This window comes from Alligator sinensis, unplaced genomic scaffold (assembly GCF_000455745.1).
Source record: "Alligator sinensis unplaced genomic scaffold, ASM45574v1 scaffold1290_1, whole genome shotgun sequence".
Lineage (NCBI taxonomy): Eukaryota > Metazoa > Chordata > Crocodylia > Alligatoridae > Alligator > Alligator sinensis.
Window position 1 is genome coordinate 129,009 of NW_005843103.1, and position 22,981 is coordinate 151,989.

The 22,981-nt window shown below is 43.9% G+C and overlaps 1 protein-coding gene across 3 annotated transcripts in view; it reads left to right on the plus strand.

The window, feature by feature from the left end:
* NTN4 (netrin 4) overlaps positions 1-21,839 on the plus strand; it is an 84,536-nt gene extending 62,697 nt beyond the window's left edge. The window contains exons 6-11 of one of the 3 annotated variants that reach the window (XR_003092127.1): positions 7,056-7,269; positions 9,243-9,355; positions 10,981-11,049; positions 13,636-13,806; positions 20,032-20,251; positions 21,582-21,839. Coding sequence is in view for 2 of the 3 variants with exons in the window: in XM_025193804.1 (XP_025049589.1) it covers positions 7,056-7,269; positions 9,243-9,355; positions 10,981-11,049; positions 13,636-13,806; positions 20,032-20,168 (704 nt within the window). In the remaining variant the exon portion in view is untranslated. Of the gene's footprint in view, positions 1-7,055; positions 7,270-9,242; positions 9,356-10,980; positions 11,050-13,635; positions 13,807-20,031 lie in introns of all 3 variants that reach the window. The other 2 variants (XM_025193804.1, XM_006037357.3) reach the window with 2 other exon arrangements.
* The last annotated feature ends 1,142 nt before the right edge of the window (positions 21,840-22,981 follow it).

Consider the following 22,981-nt stretch of genomic DNA (forward strand, 5'->3'; position numbering starts at 1 on the left):
GGCTCCACCATGCCCTGGTGCAGCGAGCTGGTGCAGGCCGCTCCTGGGGCCGCTGCAGCTGGGGCTGGGGTAAGTGCCACTCTGTTCCCTCTGCTTTGCTGCCTTGTGTAGCCACGGGAGCGGCACCCTTCCCCCTGCCCCTTCCATAGTCCCAGCTTCACTCCCTCCCTCCCTCCCCACCATGGGAACCTATCCCTATTTGTTACATTGTAAAATGGGTTCGCTTTATGTGAATTCAATTTACACACCATTCTCCGGAAATGCACGTACTGCATAAATTGAAGGAAACCTGTATACAATATTACACTGATGCAACTTGGCCTCTTCATAGTATTACATTTCAATCTGTGGAAGAGACAGATTGGTCTCCTGGTGAGTTTAGTCATAGCAGGCTCTTGTGCTTATACAGTCTAATTGAAGGCTAGGCCTGATGTGGACTTAATGGCCCTTCTTCCCCCTCTCTATTTTCTGTAATTCTGGTCTGGCCAAATCCAGAGGAGTAAGTCCTGGGAAAGGGTTTGTAAGGCTCTAGAACAGGGGTTATCAACTGGGGGTACACGTGTCCCTGGGCGTAGTTGAGATGGCCCTAGGGGGTACATGCAAGTGGGCAGGGATGGAGCGCCATCGCACAGCATCCTGTGCTGCTGCGCAGGCACCACCAGCCTGACTGCGACCACTTGGCATTGAGCTGCTTGCCGGGGCTGCTCCAGCGGGGGCTGGGGTGAGTGCTGTGCCCTGAGCTGTCCAGGGCTCTACTTGTCTGCACTCACCCCAGCCCGTGCTGGAGCGGCCCCGGGAGTAGCCGACACCAGCCCTGCTCTAGAACATCATCCTGGGTTTTTATCTGGATCAGAATCGACAGGAAGTCGATCAACAGGTAGCCATGCCCCCTACTGAAGTACCACTGCAGAACTGAGCATCCTAGTTAAGATGAATAAAGAGTTGTTGCATTGCTTGAATAATCTTTATGCCCCTTAACCCTTAGGAAAGTAAAAAAAAATAAATCCTTTTCTAGGGAAAGTGAGGAGACTGAGAGCTTGTAGTTTCTCTTTATATAACTGGCAAATCAGCTTCCAGTGACAAATCTGACCTGCACAAAAGCCTCTTTACCTCAGTTCAATAATGAAAAGAAGTTTTATACCCGAGACCTGCATCAGAGCTACAGCCCCCATAACACACGTGAATGCTTCATTGCTAGGGTTTAGGGAGAAAATAGTTTTGCATCTGCTTCCAGATCTCCAAAGCAACACATAACAAATTAGGCAAGCAGCTGTAAGATTGAGATGTCTTTGAAAAGATGAGTCTTTCTGGCTGCAAAAGGAAAATTAAGAAAATAAAATTAACTGAGTTTGCCATTGATTGAGTCCAGTTTCTTCCTGTGTTCATATCGGATCTTTCATAACAGCATTCATAGATGTAATTTTAGCAACCATCTACCTATGTTATTGCAGAATCATAGGGCTGGAAGGGATTTCAAGGGTATTCTGATCCAACCCCCTTCACAGAGATAGGAGCAATCCATTAAGCTGTTTTAAGTCAGTCTCCAAAATGCATCTTTTATGGAAGAAATGTGAAAAACTTGTAACTAAAATGTAGCATACTGGGTCAGATTCATCACTGGATGAAGGAAACAGAACTGTATTGACTTAATTGTCTATCCGCTTATCTTGCTCATTAAATTACTCCACTGAGTGCCAGAGACCTGAAGAAGATAGATGATTTTACTTCCTGTAAAGAAGTTGAAGAATGTCATAAATATGCATTGCATCTAATAAGAAAATAGAACACTTGGATGCAGGTGTCAGGTATGGATTTCAAGAGAAAGGTGTGAAAGCCTCAGTGAGCACTGTTGAAAACAATGTTATTAGAGATACTGGAGTTCACTGCCTGCAGCTAGTTATGCAGTTTGTGGAGAGGTGTTTTAATCTTCTAATTTGATGTAATTATATTAGTTTGGGAATGGCAGGGGTGGGGAAAGTTTGGAGTGTTTTGGCATAGACTCTGGAACAACCATCACTACTGTAAACTGACTGCCAATATTAGAGATGAATTAATATTAAAAGCTCTAATTTAGGTGCGTCAAAGCCTGAAAACCACAAAAATGTAATCAGATCAGATTAAAAGATATGTGCATAGCAATAAGTATTTTAAAGCAAACCTTGGTTATGCTGTATGCAGTACCTAACCTTTTCTTATCTCCACAGTAACAAAGGGGGGGGAAACCCCCCAACCCCTCCCCCATAGAAAGTTGTGCTTTGGTTTACATGAAAATATTTGCATAAAAAGTGCCAGCTTTCCATAAGCATCTTGATTTTGCTTTTTCATCAAAAATCAAGTTTCAGGAAATGGAAATTTATATAGATTTTGAAATGCTGCTGCTGTGCTTCCTGGGAGTCCTGGGATCCTGTTTTTTCCTGATGAAAAAATTTGCAAATTCTCTGATAAAAAACTTGCAAATTCTCGGATAAAAACCCTAAAATCTGTGATTAAAATGAAAGGCTCCTCACTCCCCCCACTCCCCGGCCCTGCTGGTGCCCCTCACTTCCCCTGCCCAGTCCCCTGGCCCTGCTTATGCCCCTTGCTCCTCCCCCACAGCTCACTGGCCCTGCTTGTACTCCTCATGCCCCCTACAGCCCTGCTGCTGCCCCTCGCCCCCCACCCCAGCTGGAGGGGGCCTCTAGCTGCCAGGGCTATGGGGCCTGTCCCCAGAAGGAAGCAGCGCTGCTGCAGTGGAGCAACACATAGAGTCTGGCTTCCCCCCCTGCTGCCTGCCTGCTGAGGGGGCAGGGGCGGGAGGTGGGGGAAGGCAGCTCCCTGCCACTCTGCACACTCCCAGGGGGCAGGGGGACCCATGCCCCCAGATCTGTGTGCAGGGCAGGGGCAGGCTCAGGCTGCAGGCTCAGGCTTTCCACCCTGCTGCCCTCCCCCGGGGCCTCCACAGCCTGGCGGGTGCGACCCAGCACTGCAGGGAACAGCAGAGCCACACAGGAATCTCCTTGCTGCTGTGAGCTCCATGCTGCTCTGGTGATGCATCCCCTGCCCACGTGGCAGCAGTGGGGGGCACAACCCTGCGCCACTGCCCCTGCTGCTGCCATGCACATAGGGAATGTCTCCAGGTCAGGGCGGAGCTCGCAATGGCAAGGAGATCCCCATGTGGCTCCACTATTCCCTGCAGTGCTGAGTCGCACCCGCCAGGCTGTGGAGGGCCTGGGGGAGGGCAGCAGGGTAAGAGCTCAAGCCTTCTCCATCCTGCGCACCAGCCTGGGGGGCATGGGTTCCCCCCTGCCCCCAAGAGTGCACAGAGCAGCAGGAAGCTAGCCCCTTCCCCCCCACTTTCCCCCAGATGAGCTGCCTGCAACCCTGCCCCACTCCCCACTGGGACCCTGTGCATTGCAGCCCCAGGCCCCAAGCCCTAGGCACTGTCTGGCAAGGCAGCAGACCCAGCCCTGCCCAGCTCCCTCCCTCTCTCCCTATGGGGGCTTCAATCGCCCCCCACCCCTGCTTACCTGCAGGCTGCCTGGAGGTCATGTGCATATCCATACACATGGAGCTCCCTGCCTGACCACCCTCCTCCTGCTCCTTCCCAGCCCCCTGCAGGCTAGAAGTCTGCCAGCCTGCAGAGGGCTCTTTGCAAAACTGCAAAATTCTCCAGTAAAATGAGAAATCTGTGTTTTCCTCCAGTAAAGGGGAAAATCCGTGGTTTTCTCCATTTTTCCGTAGGAGACAGAAAACCTGGATCCTTGGTGGTAACTGTGTTGCCTCATGCCCTTGTACTCCTCTCTGGGGTGGGCTCCCCAGCTGGACTACATTTCCATAAAGTGTCTGGGCTAGAGATACTAATGAAGCTTCCTCTTTTCAGAAACAGAGAAAATGTTGTGTCATGGGAGATGTTGTCTAACCTGGGACACAGGCTAAAATGAAGAATAGGAGCATGAGACAGCGGAACTACAGCTCCCAAGCAGTATTGTGATAATCTTTCCAAATTTAAATCTTTTGGTGTTTGAGTTTCTATCAACATTTTCCCCCAGAATTCCCCTTTTTCCATTGTCTCCAGTTCCCCCTTTTTCCAACAAGAGATCCAGATAATATCTGAAAAATTAAAAAAGGGAGCAGAAAGAAGGAAGAGAAGGGATATTTCATAGTTTCATAGTAGCTAGGGTCAGGAGGGACCTGAACAGATAATCTAGCCTGACCCCCTGCCACAGGCAGGAATGAATGCTGGGTTCACAAGACCCCAGACAGGTGATCATCCAACCTCCTCTTGAATTTGCCCAAGGTAGGGGCGAAGACCACTTCCCTGGGAAGTTGGTTCCAGATTTTGGCCACCCTAACTGTAAAATATTGCCTTCTGATCTCTAACCTAAACCTATTCTCCATCAGCTTAATACCATTGTTCCTCGTCACCCCAGGTGGTGCTGGGGAGAAAAGAAAACCTATTTGCTGTTGATCCCCCCGATGAACTTGTAGGCAGCCACCAGGTCCCCCCTCAACCTCCTCTTGCTGAGGCTGAACAGGTTCAGGTCCTTCAGTCTCTCCTCGTAGGGCCTGTCCTGCTGCCCTCTCACCAAGCGGGTGGCCCTCCTCTGAACCCTCTCCAGGCTGCCCACATCCCTTTTGAAGTGTGGCGCCCAGTACTGGACGCAGTACTCCAACTGCGGCCTGACCAAAGTCGCATAGAGGGGGAGTATCACCTCTCTGGACCGGCTTGAGATGCATCTTTGGATGCATGACAAGGTATGGCTGGCCTTGCTGGCTGCGATCTGGCATTTCAAACTTTCCCTTGTAGTGCTGCTTCCAAATTCCTCCATTCTGGGGTGAAGGATTTGCCTCTTCATTCCCATGCCCCAACTCCCTTCCAAAGTCACCTCACTAGCTAGTAATCCTTCTGGCTGCTGTACTGACTCACACTGTGATCTTCAGAAAAAAAACACTTCTAACACCTTCCAATAAAATGGAGAACTGCTGCGATAAGAGACTATTGAGCAGAACAGAGAAACATCAAAGAATAGAATCCCCTCCTTGATCAATAACAATGAGTGTTTTTGGATTTCGGTTCATAAAACGAACACACCTCTGGAAAATCCATGTTTCAGGTTTTATACAACAACTGAATGGCATTTGTAGCTATTGTGGCCCTTTGTTATCAGTGTGTTCATTTTTTAATCAGCACTTCAAAATATCTAGTTTAATTTGTTTTGAAAGAAGAATGACAAAGAAGACCTATTTTCTATGATTTGGGGTTTTTTAATGATTTATTTCAACTCCTCTTGCAACAATATTAATTGTGACTTCAAAAAGTAGGTACATTAGGCTTCACTTCTGTAGAGTGGAAAAGTATCCAAATCCTGATTCCACAAGATACTTAAATGCACATCATACAATGAGGTGTATACTTTGCTGAAGTAGGATCCTGGTGCTATAAGCGGACTAAATCCATGTTGCATTCACATCTTGAATAGAGAAAGGCAGCAGTGATGATTAGTGGTATGGAGGGGCTTCCATAGAGGAGTAACTAAAGAGGCAAGGCCTATTCCGCTTAGAAAAGAGACACTTGAGGAAGAACATTATATAAGGGTTTACAAAATAGTAAACGGTGAAGAGAAAGTAAAGAGGGATTTATTATTTATTGTCTCTCACAATACAAGAACAAGGGGTCACAAAATGAAACTTCAAATTTTAAAACTAGCAAAAGGAATTTCTTTTTCACACAGCACGTAATTAAAGTATGTAACTCATTGCCACAAGATGTTATGGAAGCTGACAGCTTTGCCAGATCCAAAAATGGGATTGGACAAATTATTGGAGGAAAGGTGCATCAGTAGCTATTGAGCATGGGAGTTAGGGATACAGCCTATGAATCAGAACTTACTAGACCTTAAGGGTGCAAATAGAAGTGAAAATTTTCACCAGATCAGGCCACAGAAAGTGGTCTATAGCCATGACTAAACACAAGTACACGACTGCTTCAAAAATGGCCAGTCAAGTGAAAATCTGAACCCTCATTGCATGAGGGGTCAGATGAAGATGTTTCCTCTCCTGTAACTTCTTTCTGTGCTGCCTCCCAGCCTGTCACTGTTTTCAGAATGGGAGGGGGGAAGGGAGAGGAAGAAGCTCAGTCTGGGTTTTTTTCAGTCCCTGCTGGAGGGAGGGATGGGTGTATTGGAGCCCCCTGAAGTAGCGGGGGGCTCCAATTCACCCACCCCACCCTCCAGTGCTATATGAGAAACCCCTAGAATGAGCTCCCTCAGCTCCCTTTCCCCGCTCCCATTCTGAAAACAGCACAGCCTCACAGGGAGGAGGGGGCACTGCTAGGGGAAACTGGCTGCGGCCTCTGAGCCAGCAGCTAGATTCCCCTCCCCCTGTAACCAACAGTGAACTTCTGTTTGGTCCGGGGGATTGTAGTAACTCAGAACGCATCCTGCAAAGCACTCTCAGTTACAGCAGGGAGCTGCACTCTGTCTGCGCCCTAAATTCTGGAAGCTGCACATGGGAGAGGAACAGCGGCAAAACCCTGGTAATGCCCAGTTCACTCTCCCTTTCAGCACTCACTGTCTCCCCATGTATGACATAGGATACTGGGCAAGATGGACCTGTGGTCTGACCCAGTAAATGGCAGTTCTTATATGCCCTAATTTAGTACTGCTCACTTCTGGCAAAACATAATGCAAGCCCAGAATAAATTAACTTTTGTTATAGATCATACTTAGTCAAAGTCTTGCCATTTCCAGAGGGAATTATTTTGTTCAGGTTCATGCAAGTAAGGGAAAGAAAATCCAGAAACCTCATAATCATTATTAGATCCATTAGTGGTTTGGCATGTGTCTCACACTATTTAATCTCAGAGGTTTTGCATTTCTGTCAGGTGTCATTTGATTTAACTTCCCTTTGATAACTATATCAACCTACTTACTTACTCTTTGCCCCTAGTAATGTAAAATAATAAGTACATCAAGCTGAGCCCTGAGATGGGTGAACAAATCTGTTTGCATAAACACCTTGTTGTGCTCACTTTCCAACATACATACACTTCCCTCATGTGTGTTTTGATACTCCAGTGTGTTTCTGCCATCCTGTTGGATCAGCTATACTTCCCTTCAGCACAAGTACCTTCTGTGACCCCAGCAATGGTGATTGCCCCTGCAAGCCTGGAGTGGCAGGTCCTCAGTGTGACCAGTGTATGGTGGGATACTGGGGCTTTGGAGAGTATGGTTGCAGGCCATGTGACTGTGCTGGAAGCTGTGACCCACTTACAGGTGACTGCATCAGCAGGTGAGTGGACATATTATTGCTCTAGACCAGTGATTCTTGATCCTTCTAAGAGTGCCAGAATGCCCAGATACCGTGGCAGAAAGTAAGCTATTGCTGCTCCTCTCTCATATGAGTGGGCACCCCTAGCGTCCCTCGGACAAGCAGGGCCCAGAGCTGATCCCCGTCCCCTGGCAGCTCCCATGCCAGCCCCCATGCTCCTAGCAGTGTGCAGTGCTGTGTGTGCGTGTGCAGAAGCAGTTGGGCAGCCACAGGGCTATGGGACTGCACTTTTCAGCCTAGCTTGTCTCCAGGTCCCCTTCCCCTCCTGCCATGCACCCAGGGCTGGTGGGAGGGACTGACTGTGCATGTGGCTCTGGTCACTGGCAGTCTGCTCCCCAGAGGAGCAGCACCTGCCCCCTCAGGTACAGACCAGGGGCTGGGAGGAGGTAGATGGTGGAATAATCAAGGCACAGTGAAGTTAGAGCCTTCCTCCTGCCTTCACTTAACACCAGCTAGATTCTAGCTCAGTGGTTCTCAGCCAAGGTACCCCTAAATTCCAAAAAACTATGAAGGGGGGTTCCTTGAGTCTAAAAACGTTGAGAACCACTGCTCTAGACACACATACAGTTACATCATGGACACACATCCCCCAGATTTTAAAAAGAGACCTTATTTGGGTTTAAACTACAGAAACTCTCATGATATACACTACAGCATATGAACAAAACCCTATTGCAAGTACTGGGCCAGAGCAGACTCCTCCCATGGAGTAATCTGTTGAGAGAGTCACAGACGACTGAAAGCTTGTTGTTTCCTGTGCCTCGTGGTGGGTATCATCATGGAAGACCCCACGTTTCTTAGAACTACATTGGCTATTTATAAAAAGAATAATTCACAGAATTGCTGCAACTGCTGCTAGCGATCCAGCCAGGAGCACAGGCTGATTTCCTTTTGCCTCCTCTGCACTGCTTGCTGCTATGCCTGTGCTCCTCCCTCCAAGCAGGATGCTATACCTATATTTATATGGAAGTGTTCCCTGTGTGGGCACACAACACCAGCTGTAACTCTCCTGCCATTAGCTAAGTTGTTCTACAACTGTTCCATAGTCATCACAGAGAGAACACAGGAGGTGTTGCTATAGCAGGGCAGGGGATGGGCGGTGTGGCAGCACACAGCCAATTATGTGTTTCACTGGTCCCCTTCCCCTGTCCTCCCTATCTGTCCTCCTGTAGAGCACAAAGCCCATTAAGGGCCATCAGAGTGATTTCTATTAAAGCAAGAAGTCCATTCAGCCTTGTGAGCATATGCAGAGGGGACATGTTGGCCTCACCATCGTCAGACTCACTGCATCATCAGCCTTTTACATGATAGAGAAACAGGATTGGTGGTTGTAATACATTTAAGTTATGAATAATGATATATCAGGAGAGTGGGCCATTTCTATTGTAGTAACACAGATCATGACATATCGTCTCCCCCTCCTGGCATCTAAGTATTTGGTTCTGGTACTTTTCTGGGTTTTTGTAGTGTTCTTCCATGTTACTCACTGTATTTTGAAGCAAGAGTGAGAGGCTCACTCCTGCTCCCATGAAGTCCATGACAAAACTTCCATAGACTTCAGAAGAAGCAAAGTCAATCTCTTAGATGCTGGAGAATAATGCATTTTAAATCAAGCTATCTAAGGAGGCCTAGTACTGTCTTTAGGCCAAGGTATATAAATACATAATTTTGTGGACCTTCTGTATTATACTCACTGAGTTCTAAAATATTACTTTATACCACCCATGGATTCATAATACAAATTTAGGAGTGTACAATGCCCAAATGTTTCACTTCATAAAACACACAAAAATAGTTTTATTATATCAATGCATCTGGAGAAACTTCTAGACCAATTTCTGGGAACTAGAGAGTTAACAGTAAGTGTGAGAATTCTCTTGACTTTGACCATTAACTCCATAAGAAATATTCATGGTTTTCTTTCATTAAAACAGTGCAGATATATACTGGCATCATGAGATACCCGATTTCCACGCAGTGTTTAATGAAAGTGAGCCAAGATGGGGATGGGAAGATGAACAAGGATTCTCAGCTCTTCGGCATTCAGGTGAGATAACTGATTCAAATATTTTTCTCATCCCCATGCCTGTTACTAAGAGATTGTTCCTAGGAACAAGGAAAGTTTTTTTTTAAGTGATTTGTGGAAAGGCAACAGAGCATTGCTTTGGATTAATGTCTTAGCAAAGGTGACAGTAAAGAATGTATTGTCCAACATCCAGTATTGTTCAGTTACCAAAAAAAAGGCCTAAGAAAACTTAAAAGAATTATTTGATTCATTAATAAAAGAATATCCAATGTCTAAACACTTTCATTTTAAAACATGGATCCAGGCTGTAGGGATTGGTAGCTGGAGCATCTGCCTAGGTTTTCAGGTTGAGCTCTGATTTTGGGGACTTCTGTTTTGAAATGCTGATGTTTGTTTTGTCTTGCTTTTGCTGTAATATTTTAAGGAGGTCCCTTATGTCACATATACATAGAACTGTCACATCCCATTGAGTAAACAGTTTTTTTAAATAAATTGATACTAAATTAATTTGAGATGCAATTAAAACATTTCTAAAACATCAGCATAACTTTCCCAGACAGCCTGGTTAAGGATGGCAGCAATAGTGGTTTATGATCTGGTTCCTGACTACTGAACGTTTCAGGTGCAGTTTCAACTCGGGAAATTATTTGTCTAGTAGCTAATAATATAATATTGCTGGTGTGTGAGATTATTATTAGGCCTAATCATGCAATTTTTCTGCTGGCAAGTGTTTACTCAGACAAGTAGTCCCTTTGACTACTATTCACCAATGTAATAATTCCACAGTTGGGGCCTCTCTGTATTATAGATGGATGACAGTACACATGCTGTTTTGAAATAGTTACATTTGATCAAGTAAGCATGCAAATGTCATTTTTTGCAATAGTTTGTTCTAAAAATCTTGGAAACAAGTTAGTGGGGTGGGAAGGGATGAAAACCTGCCTTCCACCCATTTATCTTAGGTTTTAAAAAAATAATGGGCATTTTGCTTTTCTTTATTTCAGTCACAAAAACAACTCATTTGCCTTGCAGAATAATTATCCGAAACTTCATGTTCCTGTACTAAGACCTTTTAAGTGTATCTTATGTGGAAAGCGCTGTGATTAATGTTGAGCCCAGGAGTACATCCTGTTGAAGTCTATGTGGAACTACTCACAGAAAATTAAGCTCCTGAGTAATTTGTTGATAGGTCAGGGGCTTAGCACAAAAACCCTGGCAGACCCCTAGTTCCACAGGACTTACTATGGAAAAGAGGGGTATACTACAGATATCATTTACTTCTTTGGGAAGTCCCTGGGCTCACCACCCTTGGCATCACTCCTATATCTTGAAGGAGATTGTGGATCTCTCTTCCTGAACATTTCTCCAGCACAGGAAATTCTTGGGTGGAGCAGAGTCTTAGGTGATTAAAGAGTTTATATTATTAAAAAGTAAAAATGGGAAAACTCCAACCAGGTCATAAATAAGCTTAAGATGTCATTGTGTTCTGAAAGATAAGCATGTGCTTCAGAGCACCAGAGTAAAATCTTGGCCTCATCAAAATCACTACCCACTCAGGAAGGCTATATGCCCCAGGACCAGTCGTCCATCTTTCTCTTTAAAGATTATCTCACAGTACGAAGCATTTGTTTGTTTTCTTTTCGTAGGTAAATGTGAATGTAAAGAACAAGTTTTAGGGAATCCCCAGGTCTTCTGTGGAATGAAGTATACATATGGTAAGTCGCAAGAGGAAGTTATTACTGTTGAGATGGGTTATTTTTAAAGGATTGTTTTATGAATCTGTATAAGGGTATGAGAAGAGCTGGACCAGTGTGCACCCCACAGAACTGGCATACACTGAAGAATGTCAGAAAGCTTACATAATGTACTGCAAGAAAAAACAGTCATGGGGTGGGAAATGGGGAGGGATTCTCAGGAAAGCTCAGCAAGCACATCAATTTGTAGATAACCAATTTATTTCAGTCCTGATCAAACCCGGGACAGTCTTAAAGAAGCGATTATGAAGATAATTACTGATTTATTTATGGATCTGGCACTCTGGCTTGCCTTTCTTGCAACCCTGAAAATCTATTTCAATGCAAAAATTGTATGAGTAATTTGATGCTTATCACCTCTATATTTGGGACTCTACAAAATTTTAAATCTCTTTCACTCTCTGTACAGTGTGTTAAGTATTAGTGTATGTATTAAGGTCAACCATAATAAAGCATCCTGTTCCCCTTCCTATCTCACTGATCAAGTGCTGATACTCAAGGGGAAAACCACTGTCTACAAGCAAACCACTCAGTCTGGGCTCTGGTGTATCATAGGAGGGAGTGCTAGTGACAGTCACAGACCCCTTTCTGCTTTCACAGAAAAGGCAGTTCTCCTAGCTTTTAAGGTCTGCCCCACATCCCTTCAAGAACAGCTCAAAGCTTTTGAAATGGGATAAGATTAGTACATTTGCATATTGAGATTTATAGGAGTAAAGAGAAAAGTTTGTCTGCAGTGATTCCTCCAGGCAGTACCAATGAACTGTCTCCTCACACCATACCAAGGAAGGAATGCTTTGTACAACACTCCCTTCATTTCATAAGCTTTCAACATTTCTTGCACCTGCTCTGTCTCGTGCTAGGGTTTAAAATACATTGAGAAATAATCCATACTATTGCCGACCGCAGTGTGACCCACGGGGAGAAGTTCAAGGGGCCGCATATCACTGAAATATGGCCCCGGCTTAGTGGTATTAGAAAAAAATATTTGAGCCTGCTTTGCTTTGCTTCCTGCCTGCGATAGTGACAGTGTTTAATCTTGCAAAAGATAAGAAATAAAAGTAAAAAACAACTTCATAAATCTTATCTAAAGTGCACTCAGGCCTCCCACCCTTTCATCACTTAGTGTTCAAGGGTGTCAGCTAAATTACAGAGAGATGAATTGTAGGGCACATCACAAGCTTGAAGAGGGAGTCTGCATCGGAGGAGAGTCTTCTCAGGCTTTTTAACACATATTCCAAACAAAGCAACCTCATAAGAAGCTGTTAAATACCACTGTAGGCAAATATCATTGCTGTCTCAGAGGTCACTTCTGCAGCCCCTCACCTAGCATGAAAGTGGTACTTAAAAGGTTTTGTACAGGAGGGTTGGTAGCTCAGCGGGCAGGATGAGGGCCATGTTCTTCTAGGGTTTCTCACTCTGCTTTATGCATATGTAACAATTTTGCAAAAATGGGGGCCTGACCTTGAGTTCTTCAGCCCCCCTGTAGAAACCTGATTGTCAGAGGTTCTGAGCAAGCAGCTGTTCCTACTGAGCTCAGTGGCAGTGACCAGGTCCCAGCAGCTGTTGGCTGCTACTCAGCATCTCACTTGAACAGTCCTTCTCAACCTTTTTGACTCTAGCCCTCCTCCATCACTTTTCTGAGCTTAGCAGCATCCCATTTTAAAAAGTAATGCATTTCTTTCTCCTCACACCCCAGGGCACCTTGGAAGCATATGTGGGGTGGGGGGGCCATGTCTGGGAGCACAGTGGGGGATGCCGCATGGTGCTCTGTGTTGGCAGGGACAGATTGGAGAGCTTGGCGATGGGTCATTCGACTCCCTGAAGGAAGCAGATACCCCTGCAGGAGGTAGAAGGGGGTGACAGTGGCTCCTGGAGGTGCAGAAGCTGGTGTCATTTAAGGGCAGCAGGAGCACAACTCTGCTGTGTCCTACTCTTTCCACTGTCTTCCCCCTCCCTGCTGCTGATCTGTATCTGAGGGGGCAAATGCAGCCCCCACCACAGTGGATGTTCCTCTGGCAACTTGCATGCCAGCAACAGGAGCCACCTGCCCCCTCAACCCCTCCCACAAGCTCTAGGAGCTTGGGAAGAGCAGGAAAGCAAGCCAGACTGAAAAGTACAGTTCCATGGCCCCATGTCCATCTTGCCCCGCCACAGAGCATGCTGTTTAGGGTGCTCTCTGCAGGGGCTGGTGTGGGGCAGAGGGCAGGAGCCAAATCCCCTAGAGAAGCAGCCAGGGGCACCATTTGTCTATTTGAGACTCACTGACCTTGACAGTGAGCATAGGCTGACCTGGTATCTGCCATAGTTGCTGTTCAAGTAAAGCTACTCCAGCTTTCTCTCCAGCAACAGAAAGCTTTGATGCGGTTCTGCATGTCACCCTTCTGACCATAAGACACACGGGCAAGAATGAAGTTTTGACATGTGCCATGCTAATTTTGCAAAGACCATACACACTGGTCTTTAACGCTGCTGCCCAGCACTGTGTTAGAAAGAGCTGAGCAAAAGGCATTTGATAGATTTCTGGTTTTTTTACGTATTTCCTCCCAGTGGTAAAAACAAAGATTTTATCAGCTCATGACAAGGGCTCCCATGCAGAAGTCAACGTGAAGATCAAGAAAGTGTTGAAATCAACAAAGCTTAAAATTCTCCGAGGAAAGCGGACTCTCTACCCAGAATCCTGGACTAACAGAGGCTGTACTTGTCCAATCCTTAATCCTGGTAGGTATTTGGTTTTGACTCCACGAATAGCACATCCCCATCATATTCATACTGATCTCTTCCTTGTTCTTTTATCCCATCCCCCCAGTGTATTTAATTTATAGTGCCTGCTGACTGACACACTGGATTTACTCCATCATTTAAATTCCGAAAGCAAATTGAGGGGAATTTTGATTTTTATATAGAAAAGCCTTAATCATGCCGTGTGCTGTGAAGAGTGAAATCACTGTTTGTAAAGTAAAACTACCATACCACAACCTGCTCTGACTCACCCTACCCTATCCCACACACTGCTCTGGTGGCTGAAAGCAGTTGCATGCCAGGCACCTCTGAGACAGAGCTCTTTTCAAGTCTAATTTTTCTACAGATCCATAACCCCACATTCAGGCTTTAGTTCTAAATCAGGTCATATTACTACTGTGCAGTTATGATCTACTCCCAAGGGAGCACATATTTAGAATTCCTCCTTCACAAATAATATTGAATTTATTTACATTTTAAAGTTATACATGTAGCTCTCTCTTCAGGGGGAGGTGGGATGCTTCAGCGTCATCAGCTTTACTCATCTTCTTTCAGTGAGCAGGCTTTTAGGTTTGAAATGAACCATTACCAATCCCCATAAAACAGTGCATGTTGCCTCTGTGATCATGTCAGGAACTGAGAAACACCAACAGAATTTTTCATAGAAACCAAGATCCATCTAAAAATCTCTCTTTTACAGTTCAAAGAAAAACTAGAAACAGATAACTAAGGAAATGTTTTTCAACTACAATGTTTGCATGTATTTCAGGAATTACTGTATCAAAATGCAGACCTTGGGCACTGTGATTTCCTTTACACACTTAAGCAATAGAAAAGACAGAGGGGGTAGTCATCTGTGAAGTTCCTTCCATAAAGCATTGAAAAGATAGCATGTTATTGTGAAGATTTTTGTAATCATTTTGTCATCTTTTTTGATACAGTCCACCGTTTGGCTTCCAGCATAATGTACCAAAAGGTAGAATAGATGTGGTTAGAAACTCTCCTTAACATATTTATCATGGTACAAGGGTCAGAAGAATCAGCATTCCTAGGCATGATTTTAAGTTGTAAGCTCTTAAGTCCTTGAATAATTGAAAAAATCCCATAAACTTATTTAATGAAACAGATACAATTGTTTAATGCTTCTATATGCAAAGCAAAAATAAACACAAAGGCCAGATTCTGATCAGAGTTGTAGTGGCATTAAAGTTGTAAAGAAAACAGTGGCATGGTCCAGGCCCACAGCTGGTGAAAAGTAGAGCTGCTCCTATTGATATTTCAATGGGGAATCGTAAGTTTTACCAGCAGAGGGTAAAATGAAACTCCATCACTTGATAAATTAAAATAGCTCATACTCAGACATTGAAGGAAACTAGAAGGTGCATCTTTTGAAGTAACTATTAATGGCCAAGTACTTGACACCCCCTTACAAAATTTGGCTCAACACCTTTTTGGGTATTCACCAGATTGCCATCACAGGACCCAGTCATTGGATCCCTGGCTGAATTAAGCCTCTGGAGTCTGAACAGCATAGACATCCTAGCCTATTTCATGGACGGGACTCCAGCTTCACTCCAAAAGCACAGGCCCTTCTGTCTAATACCCCCCTCCCCCCAAGATCAATTGCCTAGGCCCAGGGTATAGTTCTGACTTCCTCCATAGCTTAAACACTCTCTTTCCCAGAATCTCACCAAAAGGGTGAGCCTTCTGGTTTACAGTTGAACTCTTGAGAGGCGTTCAGATACAGAAAGGTTTTGCACAAAGTTCCCAATTGCACCTTTACTTTACTTAAAGATAAAGCACAAGATTTTACAGATCATTAGGAAAAACAACCACTTTCCTAATTAAGTGCCCTTCAGAGTCCCTAGGGTCCATCTTTGTTCAGTAAGGCAGGGAATTGCAGGGAATTGCTCCTGCCTCAGTAGCCTCAAAGTTCAAGCAACTGCCCCATAGCTTGGACTGAATGTGACCAAAGAAGACTGAAGCATTAAACGGCTGCCTCTTCTATGATTTCTTGACGCTCCCCCACAACCTCCCCTCAGTGACTCCCCGATAAACCTTTTCTCTGGTGACCAGATCTCTGCCAGGGGACTGTTTTTCTCAGCATGTCCTAGCTTATTTTGCTAGGTGAATGCCTTTTAGTGGTGTATTTCGTAACTCAACACACATCGCCAGCTCTCTTCAACCACTAGCTAGAGTTTCAGCCCAACAGAGAAGTGAAAAGACAGGAGACAAGGCAGAAGGGCTCCATCTCCAAAAGGGCTCCATATCCAGTGAGGTAAAGATAAGTTACAGAGAGTTCCTAATTTCACAGGATTTATAAGAGGTACAAAGTCACCAATTTATCATCCATGTGTCAAATGCAAGTCTGTGTGCACAAACTGCATTTAAATGCATCAGTTTTCAACAGGTAACACTTACTAGAAATTAAATTGATGAAAAGAACTCAGAATCATCTGCTCAGGATGTTGCATCAGGGAGAACAATTAGAGTGACACCTCCATCATCTCTGGGATGTGTGACATCAGCCATGCTTGTGCTCCTTTTGTATTCAAACCTCTGGGACCATGTGAAAATTTCCTAGCTAAAATGTCACAAGAAGCCAAATGCATATATACTCAGGGAAGCTGTGGTTTATATTTGTACATGCAAGTATATGCATGCTTCCAATGACAGACCAGAACCAATGTTACACAGCTTTATATGACTGATCCCAAGCACCACAGCTTGGATATACCAGTGCCCTAGTCATACCACTGTGGGTGTAAAATTGGAGTAGCTGCCTAAATTGTCTAACTGGCAAAGTGTTTGAAGTGAAAACTCTTTTTAAACTAATTGATTGGGTTTAAATAATGAATAAATACAAGGAGGTTGTGATATGAGTGAAGGCCCTGATCTTTCTATAAGAATGGCTAGGTAGAGTCCTTCACCTTTACAGCGGCTCACACTACAGACATAAGTCAACCTACTGGGAATGTTGCCAACTCCTGTGATTTCATTGTACGTCTTGAAATAGTTGTGTGTTTTTTAATGTCATCTCCTGGGATTGAAAAAAAGTCAGTTTTCCTCTAAAATGTTTCTCTGCCTCTTAGAGAGAAAAACTTGACAAGTTTGACTTGAGTACACCCTAAAGACTCAAAGGCAAGAAGATAGATAAAAAAGAAATCCAAATTTATCATTGTTTTTCAAATCTCATGAGTTTAAGCCAATCTCTTCAATTTGGGGATGGTTGACAGTACTGTATTAACAGGTTAAATTGTCTTGTTTGTCTCACTGAATACAATTTCACAATCTCCGGATCAATAAAAAACATGAACAGCAGGAGAGACAATCAAAACAGGCATAAAACAATTTCCTAACACAGCTATTCTGGAAAACACATCTTCTAAAAATATTACAAAGAGATCAGAGAGAAAAATACTGTAAAGAAATAGCACGTTTTCACTCTGTCCCACAAAACCAAAGTGATATAGAGCAGAAGCTGGGATCTTAGGATTTCCAGCCAGGAAAACTAAAAGTACTCATCAGACTTCAACAGCATGGTGCTCTGATGATAAGTTTGCTGAGGTCCAACGAGGAATATTTCCAAGACATGCACATATGCAAAACTGAACTTTTCTAGAAGGACAGTAAACACAAAATATGTAAATGTCTCAAGTCATTCTCAAGGAAACAGACTCCACTTCCTAATCATAGCTCTGCCAAGCATAAGCAAAAAACAAACACAATGTTTCTCACAATTAAAAGCAAGGGATCTGGGAGGCAACTGACAGCCTAGAGGACTAGAATGAGATAGCTCAGTGAAATTTTTGGTTGTATTTTTTCTACTTCCATAAAGGCAGCTGAGCAGATTAAAAACAAAAACATAAGTCACAGCATCATCTGTGCTTCCTGACTGATGGCTTATGTGCCAAGTTTCCTCCTTAAGAGAGATTTTAGATCTCTTGGAAAGTGATATTTATAACAGAGCTGTTGACATAGCCTTAACAAATGTCCTACAAATGGCAAAACTAATACATATCCTGTGTTTACTTGACAAAAAGAGGACTGGGTGTGCCCAGAAGGTCAGATGGAATAAATAATAACTTGGATCGAATAAAAGAAAGCCATTTGCATCCCTTTTGGCTTCATATTTTTAAAATAGTCCTCCTTTGTTAAAAAAAAAAGGACTATATCCTCAGTTGTGTTGAGGTACAGCAGAGGGACAGACATGTGAGACCTAGAACAAATGAAGATGGCTTACTGCCAGCTTTCTACTGCCAAGGACTTGGGGCTAGTGGGGTCAAGTCAGAGTAGCACCACCCTGTACATCTCCTTCCTACTCCTAGAATATCCTCCACAATGGCCATGGCAAGCATGGTTATCCATGCCATGTTTTTGTAAAATCTTCATTGCAATCTCTAGATGTTAATTTATGAACTATAATAATCCTTATTATCACCCTAGTCCAGGGGAATTTGCCTCTTGAGGTCAGCCTTAATGCCCATTTGTGCCATTAAGATTTCTTTACATAATGTGCCACCCTGTGTGGCCCAGACTCAGTAAGGTACTCAGCAAGGACATGCCTAACTGGAAACCTGTGAGTAAATAACATAGATTCATTCATTCCAAGTCAGGCACAAGGCAAAATACTTTGCAAAATCAGAACCTAGGCCTGTAAAGAAGTATGTATTAGGCACAATTCCACTCTCAAGTGACTGGAGTTATTCCAGCAAAGTTAGGTGAGTTCCCAATCAGGACTGTGGCATTGAGAGCAAAGGACAAGCCATGTACCATAATGCTGGGGAGATGCTCTTCACTTGATGGTAGAAGCATCCAAAAGTCAGGCAAGATGTTGAAGGGCACCACTAATATCTCTATGAAATGTCTGAATGAGAGAGTGTCTCATGAAGCACCTTTTAGTGCAAGTGTAAGCCTTCAGGCACCCTCCAAGTGCTCATTCCAGTGTCTCTAATAGATGTGCCACCTTGTGGGAATGTCTTGCAGCTAATTGTGTACCAAATAGCATTTAACCTGCGACTGTGGGTATTCTTGACAGGGAAAGATATGGAACTTGCTATGTTCACCTGCATCTGATCATACATTTTTAAATATCAGAAGCCCACTAGCTATCTGTGCCTCATTTGTAAAGGATATTTGCTTTGCCGAGCTTCATTATGCTCATCAGTTTGCATTCTGAAGCTATGCTTACTTTTAGCCCTAGAGCTTAACACATTCCTGTGGAGAGGTTTATGGTACTACTCTTACTTATTCTCATGGTTTCCCAGGTAGTATCACCTCACTGCTTGCATTCCCATGCCCACACACCCTGTGCCAGTGCGGGGGCCAGAGGTGAAGAGTGCTCAGTGAGCACTCAGGAGATCGGGGGTTTGCTGACCACTGTAGATGGAAGGGAGGGGAGGGGAGGAAGAAGCATGTGAATGAGTGAAAAAGAAGGCTTAGGTTCCTGGGCTACTGCTGCCACTGATGCTGTTACTACCACTGCTGCTGTAGCAGCATCAGCTGCACTGGGAGCTGATCCTGGCAACCCCTTTTGCTTTCCCCTGCCACTTCCATACATACTGAGTGCAGGGCTGTATATGCTGTAGCAAAAGCTCCTCAGAAGTGGGGGAGCAACATTTCACTCACTCCACTTACCCCCCACTACCCAGATGGACTGCTTGGTGCAGTGCTCCCTGCCTGGTTTCTGTGGCTGCGCAGGGCTGCCCTTGCTGTGGTAACTGCTCCCAGGTAGCAATTCTGGTGCCCCACTTGCCTGCTGCAGTTACACTACTGAAGGGGGTTCAAAGGGAGACACATCTGGCCCTGGGAAGAGGGGGAAGATAAAGCTGGTGATCTGTTCAGGTCTCACTTTTGCCCTGAAATGAGGTTTTCACTGGGATCTGAGTGATGCATAAGCCTGCAACAGAATGAATTTAACCCAGGATTGAGTAACTTCTGTTCTGAATACAGTACCATTCTACAAATAGGGCATACAAATTAGCAGCTTTTATCCAGCATCCTAATTGCCCACATCTCTTGTTACTTGCTACCTACGTACAGGTGCATGATGTACTAGCAGATTCACAGCTTGCACTCAGCATCTACTGCAGATCTCACTGCTTTTTTTCTCTCTCTCAAGAATAGGTGTTAAATGAACAGTCAGTGCTGCTGCCTCTTTAAGCACTACACCATACAATCCCTGACCACTTTAATGATTTACAGGCTTGGAATACCTTGTAGCAGGGCATGAGGATGTCCGGACTGGCCGACTGATCGTCAACATGAAAAGTTTTGTCCACCAATGGAAATCAGCTCTCGGAAGAAAAGTCCTGGAGATTTTAAAAAGAAACTGCAGCTAGATGTGCACAAGTACTTAGGGCATTTCTTTATGCACAAAAGGCAAACTTCACAGACAGAAGACCTCTACAACGAAAACTGGAATGTAAGAAAAGGGTGCCAAAATGTGTAAAGTGGTGTTTCAATCCTAGGCTCTCTAAGTTAACCCTTCCTGGTCAATGTTCACTTAGTCCCCTGCATATTATTTAGAAGGATGCTCACATGAGCAAATGTTCAGTGTTACATTAAAAAATATAGGGCCTGATTCTCATCTTGCTTACTTTAGTGCAATTCTAGAGTAACTTCCCTTAAATCAATGGCATCACACTAGCCTAAATTGATAGAAGTGAGAGAAAAAGCATGCCCATAAGCTCAAGAGGATGGACAGAAATGTAAAATCAGAGTTTGGTCCAACAACATTCTGTAGAAGTGAAAGTTAGCTTTGTATCAATGGGATAGCTGTAATGGCTGCATGTTATTTGGAATTTTGCTGTTTGATTAGGTCATGCCTTCAGTGAAAACAATTATGTATAGCATTTATTTAAAGGTTTTCACAGGTCCTAAGCTTTGGGTAATGGGCCAAATTCTTGGTTCAGATACACTGGGGTGAAGTTGTTGCTGGCAATGGACCTGCTCTGTATTTGCACCAGTGTAAAAAAAGTAGCAGAATCCAGCCCTTCATGAACCATGTTGTGTTATGAAAGAGCCAGCTGTAGAAGGTGCAGTGTTTGTGAACTTTTGTCCATGAAGTGTTAAAACTAAATCTATCCAAATGTAAATATTTCATTGTGTTAAAGCACTTTACTGCCTGCCACTTCACAGTGTGAAAAGCCTAGTTTTGTTGGGGAGAAAATGATGCAAAAGTGGCATATGAAATACCTGCTGAAACAGAAGCACTCCTGAAGCCCCCCCTAAATATGGACAACATTAATGGTTTAAAGGGAATGGTCCTCTTTCAGCCTTGGCACTGACCCCCTCCGAGACTCTAAGGATGCAATTTGAAAGTTAATGTATTTGCACTGAAGTGCCAGCTTCAGACCAACATTTGGAATCCATGGGTATTGACTGTGATGAAACTTCACACGCAACGAAAAAAAAAGAGGCTTTGATGCAAGAACACAATTGCCAGAGAAGGAGAATTCTACCTGCAGAAGAAGAGATGGACTGTTTAAGTGAAAAGGACTCTAATTCATATCTCTGAATTGTGTGATTCATGGTGGACCTGGAGTTTATTTTATTTTGATTTTAGTATTTAAAACTATACCTTCATTTTTATTTGCAATATATTTCCAATATATTATATATTTCCACATGAGCACCAGTATGGAATACTGTATATCACCAAGTTATTGCAGTTTTCAGCACTAGATTATGCTTTTTTCTGTAATGTATCTGTAAATTTCATTGCATAAATATATTCTCTTCATCAACACAAGGTAAAAAAAGAGAGGAGGAACTGCAGTGCCGAAAAAAAACCCATAAGTCTGCTTCACGTGAGTATTTTTTTTCATGGTCCTGTGGACTTGCAAAAATGATGCTATTTTGGTAAGTTGTTTTTATATCTCCTGTGTGTAATAAATATAATATGATTTTAACAGTCTCATCTCTTGCTATTGTTTATGCCACTAGGATGATGGTTCTGATGTCCGGAATGCTAGAAGATAAAATGTTTCAGGGTTGTTGGTAGTAGCCATGTTGGTCTAAGGACATGGGCACGCAAGGTTCTTTGGGCAGATGTGGTATCTTTCATTAGACCAATTAAATAGTTGGAAAAAATATTCTTTGCAAGCTTTCAGGCACAAATATCCTTCTGCAGTCTCCCTGTGCCTGAAGACAGGCGTTTGTGCCTGGAAGCTTGCGAATAACATTTTTTCCAGCTATTCAGTTGGTCTAATAAAAGATATCACATCTACCCACAGAACCTTGCCTGCCAGCAGATAAAATGAAACTCAAAAGCTATTATGCAGCACAATTTTAGTCTCTTTAGATGAAATGAACCCCTATACAAGGAGGCAGAAAAAGGCTTTTGCCACGACATCAGTCCTATTTAAATCCTGTTTTAAGGCCTCTTATATGCAGGCTCTCTGTAAAGGAAGTAGATTCCATCCTTAGTGTCTCTAGACTTGGCCAGAATCTGATATCCTTAGAAAACCAAGAGGCTGAGCCACAGAGTAGCTGCACATGAGGAGCAGGCCAGTGATTCCTCACTAGCTTTTTGCTTGAAGCAGAAAAGGGAAAAGACTGCCGGGTAATGATACCTATATCAACAAAACAAATGTGAGGTTGGGTCCTAGAAAAGAGTGGTCAGAAGGAATAGGTGTTCAGCCACAACAACGTATGCTGTTAGATATATGTTTGCCCTATAGTCCATTAATCAGTAACCAAAGAGCACATTATCTCAGTGACACTGATTTCCCCTCTTATAAAAATAAAAAACAGAGAAGGGGGCCAGGCAAGGAGTTTCTTCCAAATTATTCCTTGCTGAGGTTGGGTTGCTTACCCCATGGAATATATGGTTTTGACTTCTGGAGCTCATTTCATTCTGGGAGATCTGTATGAGTCTTTGAGAGAGAGGCAGGAGATCCAGAACACTGAGATTCCACAATTGCTAAGCAGTTCCCTTCACTCTTCTAACTTATTACCTAAGAGAAGCCATTTCTGCTTCACAGGAAATAGCCATATCAGCTGGGTTATGGATTGGTTGGGAAGTGACAGGTGCAGCCTTGCCTATCCACCCACTGCAGGAGGCAGACCAGTTGCCCTAGGCCAGCGTCACACCGGTAGCTAATGTTCAACCTAGCTACAGATAATGTAGTGGTATGGAGACATCTTTCCC